The sequence below is a fragment of the Schistocerca americana genome, chromosome 4, assembly GCF_021461395.2.
Source record: "Schistocerca americana isolate TAMUIC-IGC-003095 chromosome 4, iqSchAmer2.1, whole genome shotgun sequence".
NCBI classification, from domain to species: domain Eukaryota; kingdom Metazoa; phylum Arthropoda; class Insecta; order Orthoptera; family Acrididae; genus Schistocerca; species Schistocerca americana.
The window spans coordinates 713,224,563-713,237,547 of NC_060122.1; the positions used below are offsets into that span (position 1 = coordinate 713,224,563).

General features: G+C 42.1%; 1 protein-coding gene across 2 annotated transcripts in view; it reads left to right on the forward strand.

Annotated features, from left to right (window-relative positions):
* Positions 1 to 12,985, forward strand: part of LOC124612842 (b(0,+)-type amino acid transporter 1-like) — a 439,105-nt gene that overhangs the window by 308,390 nt on the left and 117,730 nt on the right. For both annotated transcript variants that reach the window (XM_047141270.1, XM_047141271.1), the window contains one exon: positions 7,979 to 8,110. In XM_047141270.1, coding sequence (XP_046997226.1) covers positions 7,979 to 8,110 — 132 coding nt within the window. The remainder of the gene's footprint in view (positions 1 to 7,978; positions 8,111 to 12,985) is intronic.

A 12,985-nucleotide genomic window follows, 5' to 3' on the forward strand; every position in this document is an offset into this window, starting at 1 on the left:
AGATACAGGAACCTTGGTATAACATTTGTAAATTGACGTAGCTATTTTGGGGAAGTACCAGAGCTCCATGCTCTAGTAGAAAGCACTAATGCTCAAATCGTTATGGGCACTGAAAGCTGGCTTAAGCCGGATGCAAGCTTGCGAAGAACCTAACGGTGTTCTGAAAGGGTAGGTAAACAAGGTTGACGGTGGCGTGTTTGTTGCTGTCAGAAGTAGTTCAACTTGTCGCGAAATTGATTTAGATAGTTCCTGTGAGTTAGTATGGGAAGAGGTCATTGTTGGCAATCGGAATAAAATAATAATTGGATCCTTTTACCGACCTCCCAATTCAGATGATACAGTTGCTGAAAGGTTCAAAGAAAACTTGAGTCTGGTTTCAAACACGTACCCGACTCATACGATGATAGTTGGTAGTGAATTTAATTTACCCTTGATATGTTGGTGAAAATACATGTTTAATTCCGGAGGTACGCATAAAATATCATCCGAAATTGTGCTAAACACATTCTCTGGAAATTATTTCGAGCAGTTTTTTCATGAGCCCACGTAAATAGTAAACGGTTGTGAAAACACACTTGACCTCTTAACAACAAATAATCCTGAGTTAATAACGAGCATCAAAACCGATTCAGGGATTAGTGAACAGAGGGTTGTCGTAGCGAGAGTGAATATTGTAATCCCCAAAACCCCGAAAAATATATCTATTCACAAAAGCAGATAAAAATTCACTTGACGCCTTCATGAGAGAGAATCTCCACTCATTCCAAATTAACAATATAAATGTAGACCAGATGTGGCTTAAATTCAAAAAAATAGTATCGGCAGCAATTGAGAGATTTAAACCAAATAAATCAACAAACGACGGAGCTGATCCTACATGGTACACAAAACGGGTTAAAACACTGTTGTAGAAACAACGAAACAAGCATGCCAAATTTAAACAGACGCAAAATCCCCAAGATTGGCGATCTTTTACAGAAGCTCGAAATTTAGCGCGGACTTCAGTGCGAGATGCCTGTAACAGTTTCCACAACGAAACTTTGTCTCGAAACCTGACAGAAAATCCAAGGAGATTCTGGTCGTATGTGAAGACGCAATTAATGCCTTCTCTGCGCGATAGCAATGGAGATGCTATCGAATACAGTGCTGCCAAAGCAGAGTTACTAAACACAGCCTTCTGAAATGCCTTCACAAAAAAAGACGAAGTAAATATTCCAGAATTCGAATCGAGAACAGCTGCCAACATGAGTAACATAGAAGTAAATATCCTGGGAGTAGTGAAGCAACTCAAATCACTTAATAAAAACAAGTCTTCTGGTATAGACTGTAAACCAATTAGGTTCCTTTCAGAGTACGCCGATGCATTAACTCCATACTTCACAATCACATACAATCGTTCGCTCGACGAAAGATCCATACCCAAAGACTGGAAAGTTGCACAGGTCACACCAATATTCGAGAAAGGTAGTAGGAGTAATTTACTAAATTACAGGCCCATATCGTTAACGTCGATATGCAGCAGAATTTTGGAACATTTATTGTGTTCGAACATTATGAATTACCTCCAAGAAAACGGTCTATCGACACACAGTCAACATAGGTTTAGAAAACATTGTTCCTCTGAAACACAACTAGCTCTTTATTCACATGAAGTGTTGAGTGCTATTGACGAGGGATTTCAGATCGATTCCGTATTTCTGGATTTCCGGAAGGCTTTTGACACTGTACCACACAAGCGGCTCGTAGTGAGATTGCGTGCTTATGGAATATCGTCTCGGTTACGTTACTGGATTTGCGATTTCCTGTCAGAGAGGTCACAGTTCGTAGTAATATCGAGTAAAACAGAGATGATTTCTGGCGTTCCCCAGGGTAGTTTTATAGGCCCTTTGCCGTTCCTTATCTATATAAACAATTTGGGAGACAATCTGAGCAGCCGTCTTTGGTTGTTTGCAGATGACGCTGTCGTTTATCGACTAATAAAGTTATCAGAAGATCAAAACAAACTACAAAACTATTTAGAAAAGATTGAATGGTGCGAAAAGTGGCAGTTAACGATAAATAACGAAGAGTGTGAGGTCATCCACGCATGTGCTGAAAGGAACTCGTTAAATTTCGGTTACACGATAAATCAGACTAATGTAAAAGCCGTAGATTCAACTAAATACCTAGGTATTACAATTACGAACAACTTAAATTGGAAGGAACACATAGAAAATGCTGTGGGGAAGGCTAAAGAAAGACTGCGTATTATTGGCACGACACTTAGAAAATGTAACAGACCTTATAAGGAGACTGCCTACACTAAACTTGTCCGTCCTCTTTTAGAATACTGCCGCGCGGTTTGGGATGCTTACGAGATAGGACTGACGGAGTACATCGAAAAAGATCAAAGAAAGGCAGCACGTTTTGTATTATCGCGAAATATGGGAGAGAGTGTCACAGAATGATACAGGATTTGGGCTGAACATTATTAAAAGAAAGGCGATTTTTGTTGCGACGGAATCTTCTCAGGAAATTACAATCACCAGCTTTCTCCTCCGAATGCGAAAATATTTTTTTGACACCGACCTACAGAGGAAGAAACGATCACCACGATAAAATAAGGGAAATCAGAGCTCATACGGAAAGATATAGGTGTTCGTTCTCTCTGCACACTATACGAGATTGGAATAATAGAGAATTGTGAAGGTGATTCGATGAACCCTCTGCCAGGCACTTAAATGTGATTTGCAGAGTTTCCATGTAGACTTAGAGAGATTCAGTCGTGGATAAAGCACGTGGTAGGCTTCGGTTTATTGGTTAATCAACATGATCCTTTTAATCGTTACAACACCATAAGCATTTAAGCCTCGTTGACCGCCCAGTGTCCTTATTCAGGGCTGCACTGAACTTTCCATTCCTCTTTCTCAATCTCCCCATTTCTTCCGTCTCTGTTTTTACTCCGTGCAGCCAGATATTCCTAGGTCTACCTACTGAGCTATTGCCTGATGGTACCAAATGAAATGCTACGTCTCTCATCTTTCTCTTATGTGAAAAGCCAGCTCAAGTCCTCATGGTGCCAAAAACGTTCAGTTCTTAGTACAGGTGTTCGAAGTATAAAAATTTCCAGTCGATTTTGTTCAATAGGTGGTCCACTACGAGACCTCGGAAGATGTACCGGTAAACAATAAAGCTCACAATAAGTAGAAGTAATTACGATTTTCATGGTGACACACGGAGTACGTGCCAAAGGATATTTCCGTTGCATCATCTATTCGAGTTTCTTATCGTCCTATTCACGAAAGAAGCGTAGAAGAATGACTGGACGTACGCCTTTGTGCGAGGGAGCTGTCGTTTACTATTTTATGATCTGCTGGATTTCTTCCGGATGGATATGGGTCTGAAGAACATTGGTAAGTGCTATTCTGAAACTCGGTTCTTAAAATTTAAGTAGGTGCTCGTGAATGTCGTTCTTATTGTCTGATAGTTAAGAATTTTCAGCATTTCCATTACTCTCTCGCCGGTCAAACAAGCCTGTGAACATTCGAGCCGCCCTTGTTTCTATTCATTTGACGTCCCTGTTAGTATGACCTGACACAGGCCTCATCCATTTTAATACTGCTAAAGTATGGGGACATTTGTGTTTTGTATCCAGTCTCTTTTAGAGAGAAACTGCAGTTTCACAATATCTTACCAATGAAGCGAAACTTGCCGTTCGCCTTACCTACAACGGAGCCATATGGCGCTCCAGTGCATATTTTCACACACTGTTACTCCTAAATAATTACATGACGTTACTGACTATAATTTGACTAGTCAGCTCGATACTCAAAGGATATAATACTTCAGTCCGGAACCGCGCTGCGCAGGTTGCAGTTTCGAATCCTGCCTCGGGCATATATGTGTGTGATGTCCTTAGGTTAGTTAGGTTTAAGTAGTTCTAAGTCTAGGGGACTGATGACCTCAGATGTTAAGTCCCATAGTGCTTAGAGCCATTTTTATATAGTACTTTTATGTTCCTTAAAGTAAGCAAATTTGCGTTGGTCTATATTTAGAACAAGTTGCCTGTGTTTGTACCAGGTCGATATTTTGTCGAAATCTAACTGGATATTACTGTAATTTTTCTGGATATAATTTCCTCATATATAATTGGATAAAAATACAATTAAATCAATACAATGAAATGAATATCCTTAGCTGTATACAGGCGTTGATATACGTCAACGAGGACTCGAACCCGTGATCTCCTGCTTACATGGCAGACGCTCTATCCATCTGAGCCACCGAGGACACAGAGGATAGTGCGACTGCAGGGACTTTTCTCTGGCACGCCACCCGTGAGACCCAAATTCCCAACTTATTGTCCAGCACTATATTCGTAGTACCCCTGCCCATTACACTCATTACTCGCGGCTTTACCAATTCCCGTAAGAGTTCGGGCAATGCGTGTGCATCCAGCACAGAAGAACAAGGTCAATGGTCGGTTAGCCTTAACTATATATGAAGATGGTATCTGTCCTTTCGGACATGTCTGAAAGAACAAATACCATCTTCATATATATAATTGGATAGCCTGCGAGAAGCCTGAGATTGTAACTAACGTTATCCGCTAAGTCATTGATGTACAACACGAACAGGAAAGGTTCTATTTACAACTCCTGCGTGCGGCTGGTCCCGGCGGAGGTTCCAGTCCTCCCTCGGGCATGGGTGTGTGTGTGTGTGTGTGTGTGTGTGTGTGTGTGTGTGTGTGTGTGTGTGTGTGTGTTTGTTTGTCCTTAGGGTAATTTAGGTTAAGTAGTGTGTAAGCTTAGGGTCTGTTGACCTTAACAGTTAAGTCCCATAAGATTTCACACCACTCCTGCGACACGCCAAATATTATTCCATTATCTGTAGATGGCTCTCCATCCAGGGAAGCTTCAGTCCAGCCATAAACCTGATTATATTTCCTATGTGAACTTATTTTCATTAGAAACCGTCCATGTGGTACTGAATCGAAGGGATTTTGGAAGGTTCAGAAACACCAAATCAACTTGTTTTCTGTGTCAGTAGTATTGAGAGGGCGGCCGCGGTGGCCGAGCGGTTCTAGGCGCTTCAGTCCGGAACCGCGCGACTGCTACGGTCGCAGGTTCGAATCCTGCCTCGGGCATGAATGTGTGTGATGTCCTTAGGTTGGTTAGGTTTAGGTAGTTCTAAGTTCTAGGGGACTGATGACCTCAGATGTTAAGTGCCATAGCGCTCAGAGCCATTTTTTTAGTAGCATTGAGGATACCTGCTGAGAAGAGGGGGGAGTGTAGTTCCGCGTCGTGGATGCTTCCTTTTTTGTAGATGGATGTGAACTCTGCTTTTTTTTCAATGACGAGCAATATCTTTGTTATGAAGTTCGGTAAATTACAGTCAGTACTGGGATTCAATCATCCACATACACTCTACAGAACTTGACAAGGATTCCATTTGGCGCTGGACGTCACTGGGTTTTACGGACTTAAGCTGCTTTTGAGCACCACTAATATTGAAACTTCCTGGCAGATTAAAACTGTGTGCCTGACCGAGACTCGAACTCGGGACCTTTGCCATTAGCGAGCAGGTGCTCTACCAACTGAGCTACCCAAGTATGACTCACACCCCATCCTCACAGCTTTACTTCTGTCAGTAACCCGTGGCCTACTTTCCAAAATTTACAGAAGCGAACCTTGCAGAACTAGCACTCCTGAAAGAAAGGAGTGCTGGCTCTGCAAGGTTCTCAGGAGATCTTCTGTAAAGTTTGGAAACTAGGAGACGAGGTACTGGCAGATGTAAAGCTGTGAGGATGGGGCGTGAGTCGTGCTTGGGTAGCTCAGTTGGTAGAGCACTTGCCCGCTAAAGGCAAAGGTCCCGAGTTCGAGTCTCGGTCCGGCACACAGTTTTAATCTGCCAGGAAGTTTCATATCAGCGCACACTCCGCTGCATAGTGAAATCTCATTCTGGACCACTAATATTGCTTGCTATGCCACTCTTTTAACAGGGCTGCAGCTATTTTTTTTATTCGTGTCAGAAGCACTATGGATACAGGAATATAAAAAAAATGAATAGCACACAGAAAAAAATTAATTACAGGCATATGAAAATATATATAAAATATATATACAAATATGTGTGCACAGAAACAAAATGTTATAGGCATTTGGCCCATAAGCGGGCTACGTCGACAGCATTTGGGGTCGCCAACATCAGATCCTCTAAAGTGCAGTGTGAAGGACATTCAGGGCAGTTATACATGTGCTGGGTCGTCTGCACCTCTCCACAGTCGCAGAGATTAGATGTAGTAGAATATCCCCACTTCAGAAGGTTATCTCTTGACCGTGCAGTGTTGGTGCGTAGCCTGTTTAGTGATCTCCAGACCACCCAATCCTCATCGTAACCTGGCGCCAATTCTTCCTTTGGTTCCATCCAGTGCCCTTCTCCCGACCGCTTCCATGTCTCCACCCTAGATCCAGGTTGGTCGCTAAAATCTTCGGTTGCTCTGAGAAAACTGCGTCTAGATTTCAAGCGTTTGGTGGCTGGCTGAGTTTTGTGGAGGGGGTGGCTCTCTGCCATCTCAGCCCTCGCTCTTTCACTATAGGCTGCCGCTTCTCTTCGCACTGCAGGAGGTGCAATCCCAGCAAGATGGTAGAGCTTGTCTGTTGGCGTCGGTTTCAGACATCCAGTGACGAGCCTGCAGGTCTCGTTCAGAGCAATGTCGACCTGTTTAGCGTGGGTAGAGTTGTACCAGACACTGCTTGCATATTCGCCTGCTGGGAAGCAAACTGCTAGTGCTGTGGTCCTCACTACCTCTGGCTTTGCGCCCCAGGAGGAGTTCGTTATTTTCCGAAGAATATTATTTCTGCCGCTCACCTTCATTTTGGTGTTAATACAGTGCTGTTTATACGTCAGAGCCCTGTCTAGGGTTACTCCTAGGTATTTGGGGTTAACGCAGTGTTCGAGGAGTGTGTCCTTCCAGAAGACACGCAGCTTACGGGATGCCTGCTTGTTACGGAGATGGAAGGCGCAAACTTGTGTTTTGCTAGGGTTCGGCTTGAGTTGATTGTCGGCGTGGTACTGGCAGAGCATGTCTAGCGCATCCGTGAGCTTTGTCTCAACATCCTCAAAGGAGTCACCCTGTACGACCATAGCACGGTCATCGGCGTAGATATAGTTTTCCGTACCAGCTGGCAGTGGTTGATCGTTGGTGTATATGTTAAAAAGTAAGGGTGCCAGTACGCTGCCTTGAGGGAGACCATTTTTCTGGGACCGCCACCTGCTATCCATCCCTTGGAATTCCACAGAGAACCTACGGTTCTTTAACAGACTTCTAACTGTGGATGTGAATTTAAAGTCCCTGGTAATGGCATACAGCTTCTTCATTAGCAGACGTAAGTTGACGGTGTCATATGTGGCTGTCAAGTCTATAAAGGCGACACCGGTTATTTTCCGGTTCTCATAGCCGTCTTCAATCAGCTGCGTGAGGTTAATTACCTGAGATGTAGCGCTTTTCCCTGGGCGGAAACCTGCTTGTTGGGGGATTAGGTAGGGTTCTATGGCACTGGAGAGGCGATCCTGGAGTATTCTTTCAAAGATTTTAAAGATATGGCAGAGAAGTGATACGGGTCGGAAATTTCTGGGGTCATCAGCATTTTTGCCTGGTTTTAAAATGGCAATAACTTTAGCCTTCCTCCAGATTGTGGGAATCTGACCTGTTTCCATGCAATTGTTAAACAGTTTCAGTAGCCATTGTTTAACGTTGGGACCAAAGTGTTTAATCTGTTCAACAAAAATCCCGTCCAGGCCCGGGGCCTTCCTTAGCTTGCATTTCGCTATGGCTTTGTCCAGATCTGCCATTGTGAGAGGGGTGACCGGAGTTGAATGGTACAGCTATTGAACGGTTGCAACATTCCTCACTTTTCCATTACGGGGAGCCGAGTAGAATATTCGAAGCACGTACGTTGTTAAAGTGGAATGTCTGGGACGTGTGTGTGTGTTACAGATGAGGCGGGAGGCGCCGGAGACGTTGGAGGCGGGGAGGTGGCCGGCAAAGGCAGCGGCAGCGGCGACGTGCGGCTGCGGCGCGAGCTGGGGCTGTTCAGCGCAGTCAGCCTCATCGTCGGCGTCATGATCGGTGGGTGCCGCTGTGCTCCCCCACTCCCCAGCCAGCCTAACTTCTGGCATGCAGAACCTTAATATTTTTACTGTGTGTTACATGATGCTAATAGAGTCAACTGTACTAAAATCTACTTTACCCATTTTATAGTTTTTAGGAAATACGTTCTTAAATTTATTAACAAAAATATTAAGTTTTTTTTCTGTAGAAAATATTTTAATGTGTACTTCCTAATGTGGGATATTAATGAATGTAATACCAGAGGTGCCTTTTTGTGTTATGCAGAGTCTCTGCAAATTTCATTCATCTATCTATGATAGTTTCTGATATAATGGGGTATATGCACCGAAAATTTTAGTTTGCAGGAAATTGACTTTAAAGAAAAAACCTTTGAAGGTTTTTACTTACAGTTAATTAAAACGGTCCTGCTGCATATGATGGCCCTTCTTTGGCCTCTAGCAGGTCTTCCAGCTTCTTTTCGCCTTCCTGGATGTTTGTCTTGCTTTCTTGGCCATATTAGATGGAGACCTGTCTGCATCGGCCATCCTCATCTTATCGCAATGTTGCAGCCCAGTGATCATATTTTCACCAGGATTATTTCCCAGCTCTTTCACTACCCGACACTCTCCAATATTACCACAATTGAATGTAATAACAGCAGCATAAACTCCTAGTTTCATTGCATGCGTGCCTACAAGTACAGTTTTAGGAAGGCGGTTCCAAATTATGCTGTTGAAACATTCATTTGGGTTCTGTGTCGGCCCATTCAGACATTTCCTTAGAAGGTCAGTATGAGCCAAGTCTCTGAAAATAGGTTTAATAGCTGTTGTAACAGCAGCAGGAAGAGAATGCTGGTGAGAGAAAGATTCTATAGTTGCCTGAGCACTATTGTATTTGGACCACGAATTTTCTCCTGATGGACACAATACATGACATGGCTTATCATCAGTAGAGGACGTTAGGTATAGGCTTAACTTCTTTGAGCTTCTATATAAATAGCTGCGAAAGAGGTGAGTACGTTTGTAAACAAGCACTGCAAACGTAAATATAACAAGGACTCCCAATCACACTTCAACAAAACTAACAGCGTGTTTGAAAGCGTGTTGTTTACAAACAGCAGAAACAAAAGAATACCGACTGTTGCATTCCAAGGATATCCAAAACACTCCGGAGTAATTAAAAATCCCTAACGTGTTATTTAGGGGATATAAAGATCTAAAATATATGCAGAAAAGTGGGTGACAGAAAAGTGGAAGTAGTCATAAACACACGTGGTAGGAAAATGTTCTTTAAATGCTCGAAAAAATTTTTTTTCAGCAAAATGCTTTTCAGAGTACTTAAATAAAACCTCAGTCTATCGAAATATGATGAAAACCGAAAGTCGATTTTTTTCGACCTGAACCACGGTGTGGTCCCTTTAAGTGACCGAGCGAGGTGGCGCAGTGGTTAGCACACTGTACTCGCATTCGGGAGGACGACGGTTCAATCCCGTCTCCAGCCATCCTGATTTAGGTTTTCCGTGATTTCCCTAAATCGTTTCAGGCAAATGCCGGGATGGTTCCTTTGAAAGGGCACGGCCGATTTCCTTCCCCATCCTTCCCTAACCCGAGCTTGCGCTCCGTCTCTAATGACCTCCTTGTCGACGGGACGTTAAACAACACTAACCTAACCCTTAAGTGATTCGGCTATCCGTGCACGAATCAGAGCCAGACCCAAACTTCCATATATCACCCATGTATTATGGCACAACCTGTACTCGTACGTTACGTACATTCCCGTCCAGGAAGGACATATTTATTGAAAATCGAGGGCCTGGTACTGGCGAATAAATACCAAATATCAGTGCGTGTGTTCCTAACTTTCAGACCCATTGACTACAATTGTATAGGTTAACTTTCACGGTGTCTTAGCTGCAACACAAGTATTTTTTCCTAGCGGAAACCCGAGGAACACATGTTTGAATGTTCAACATTTTCATCGTGTGCAGCTGCTGCAACTGTTGGGCATCACCACGAAAATTTCAGCAAGTCAGTGCAGCAGTGTGCAGCAGCTTGTAACCATCAGAATATAGGGATGTGGTTAGTTCACTATATTACACAGTATAACATAATATTGCCAAAATGCTTGGTAATTACTGAATGATCATTTTACTATTTATTACAGTAGAGAATGTTTCGTAATTACTTGTTGTAGTCAATAAAATTAAGCCAAGTGAACAAAGTTTGTTTTGAAAATGGATACATATTTTTGCTTGTATCTTGTATCTAAAATTATTAAAAAGTACCCAAGAGTATTACCACATAAATATCAGTTTTATTTCCTCCAGAAAAAATTCAGATCTGAAAGGGCTAAGAAGTACAATGTAATGTTCATTCGGACATGAATACATGCATGCCTGAAGAAACATTACATTGTATTCTTATTAACACAGCACCGCTGTCTTGCATTACGACTTGCATTTTAAGAGATGTTGTCGTGGACGTCACTCTGAAGACTAATTTGACGAAGCCGTCCACGCTAGTCTATCCTGTGCAAGCCTCATCATCTGCGAATGACTGCTGCAACCTACATCCATTTGAAACTCCTTGCTGAATTCAACCCCTGATTTCCCTCCGCAATTTTGTAGACCTTCATTACAAATTAACTCAGAAAGTGTCTTGTCATCCAATCCCTTCTATTAGTCAAGCTGTGCCATAATTTTTTTCGTCCTCAGTCGACCGATAGAACTTTAGCATTGTTTTGGAACGCCACATTTCAAAAGCTTTTGTTCTCTTCCATCCTGTTATATTATCATTCCACATTCGCCTTAATATATGTCTACTATCAAGACGTAGTTTTTAGTTGGTGACGTAGTATCTCTGGAGACTTAATAACACATTTCTGTTTCATGTTCACACATTTCTCCATTTTCAGAAAAGCTCTTCTTGCTACTGCAAGTGCACATTTCTTATCATCCCTATCTTCGTCAATTGCTTTGCTGTCCAAATCATAAAACTCATCTATTACTTTTACTGTCTCATTTCCTAACCAGCATGGACTGACTTAATCCGACTTCCCTAGGTTACCTTGTTATAGTACTGTGTTCATCTTATAAGCTCTTTTCAAGGTACCATGCGTTCCATTCTCATGGTCCTGCATGTCCTTCGCTGTCTCTGACATTAAAATGTTATCGGAAAATATTTGAATTTTTATTTCCCCCTGATCTTTAATTACTTCTCCAAATTCGTCTTTAGTTTCGTGTACTGCTTGTAACGTGTAGAGATTAAATAACAAGGAAGACAACTTTTCAACTCTGTCTCAGTGGTTTAATGAATGTAATCTGCGTTAATACTGGCTGGAAAAGTTGCGTGTTATAGGCAATGCTATCCTCTGCGTATTGCAGTGGCTGTCCTGAAATTAGCATACGTTACATTATATACCAGACAGCAGGACATATTATTTTGTTCGAGAAATAACAATATTCATTCGATGCACTCTCCCTGCAGCATCTCCCCCAATAAGCTTCAATTGAAGCAGACATCACAAATGTGCCGGCCGGTGTGACCGAGCGGTTCTAGGCACTTCAGTCTGGAACCGCGCGACCGCTACGGTCGCAGGTTCGAATCCTGCCTCGGGCATGGATGTGTGTGATGTCCTTAGGTTAGTTAGGTTTAAGTAGTTCTAAGTTCTAGGGGACTGATGATCACAGATGTTAAGTCCCATAGTGCTCAGAGCCATTTGAACCAATTTTTTTTTTAATTAGGGAGAGAGAATTGATGGGTATGAGCGACTTACAGTGATGGACTAGTGGATGTGAGCAAATTACAGTTATGGGAGCTTGTAGGAGTAGAGTTTATTTTTATATGTCAAATAAATTAATCAAAGTGAATCAGGATAGTAATACTTACCCGCCTCCATAGCATTCGGTAAGCTGCAAGGGCATTCCGTGTAGTGCCAAACGGCGACTACCTCGGGAGTCTTGTCCAATAGAACAAGCGCCTTGTAAGCCACTTCCTGTGAACGAGTTAGATTTTCTTAAGATTCTTCCTATGAATCTGTCTGGCATCTGCTTTTCCTACTCTTTCTTTTACTTCATCAATCCTCTGCAGGTTATTCTGCAAGACGATACGTCTTCTGCCGTTGCCACTTTGTTATAGACAACCGTTTCATCTGAGAACAGTCTTAAGGGGGGTAGGACGTGAAACGGGCCGACTTGGAGCAGGAGAGGCACCACAGGACATTTTAATTTACACTGTCTATACTTTTACAAATAAATTCATACAACTTCGTCACCATGACCAGGAAGGATTCAGGATTCAGACTCATAGCAGAGGAAGTTCAAAAACATAGCAAAACAATTTTTTTTTACATGTGAAATTTCATCATTTTTTCACTTAGTATTAGCTGCATTTGTTGCTGTAGGTACACTTTTCTTCAGAAGTAAGAGAGATTCTTCGATGAATTTTGCACAGTATACAAACCATACTTACAGGTGTATGAAACTCTAGAATTTCCCAAATCCGTTAAAAACTGTGGTAAAAATTGAGATAATTAACTATGAAATTCGAGTTTTCTCTAAACACGAAGTTTAAAACGTAACAGCCCATTCATTTTTCCATAGATTAAATAAATTCTAGAGTTTCATACACCTGTAAGTATGGTTTGTAAGCCGTACAACATTCATCGAAGAATCTCTCTTACTTTTGAAGAAAAGTGTACCTATAGCAACAAATGCAGCCAACAGTAAGTGAAAAAAATCATGAAATTTCACATTTAAAAAATGTTATTTTTTCATGTTTTTGAACTTGACTGCTATGAGTGTGAATCCTGAATCATTCCTGGTCATGATGACAAAGTTTTATGAATTTATTTGTAATAGTACAGACAGTGCGAATTAAAATGTCCTGTGGTGCC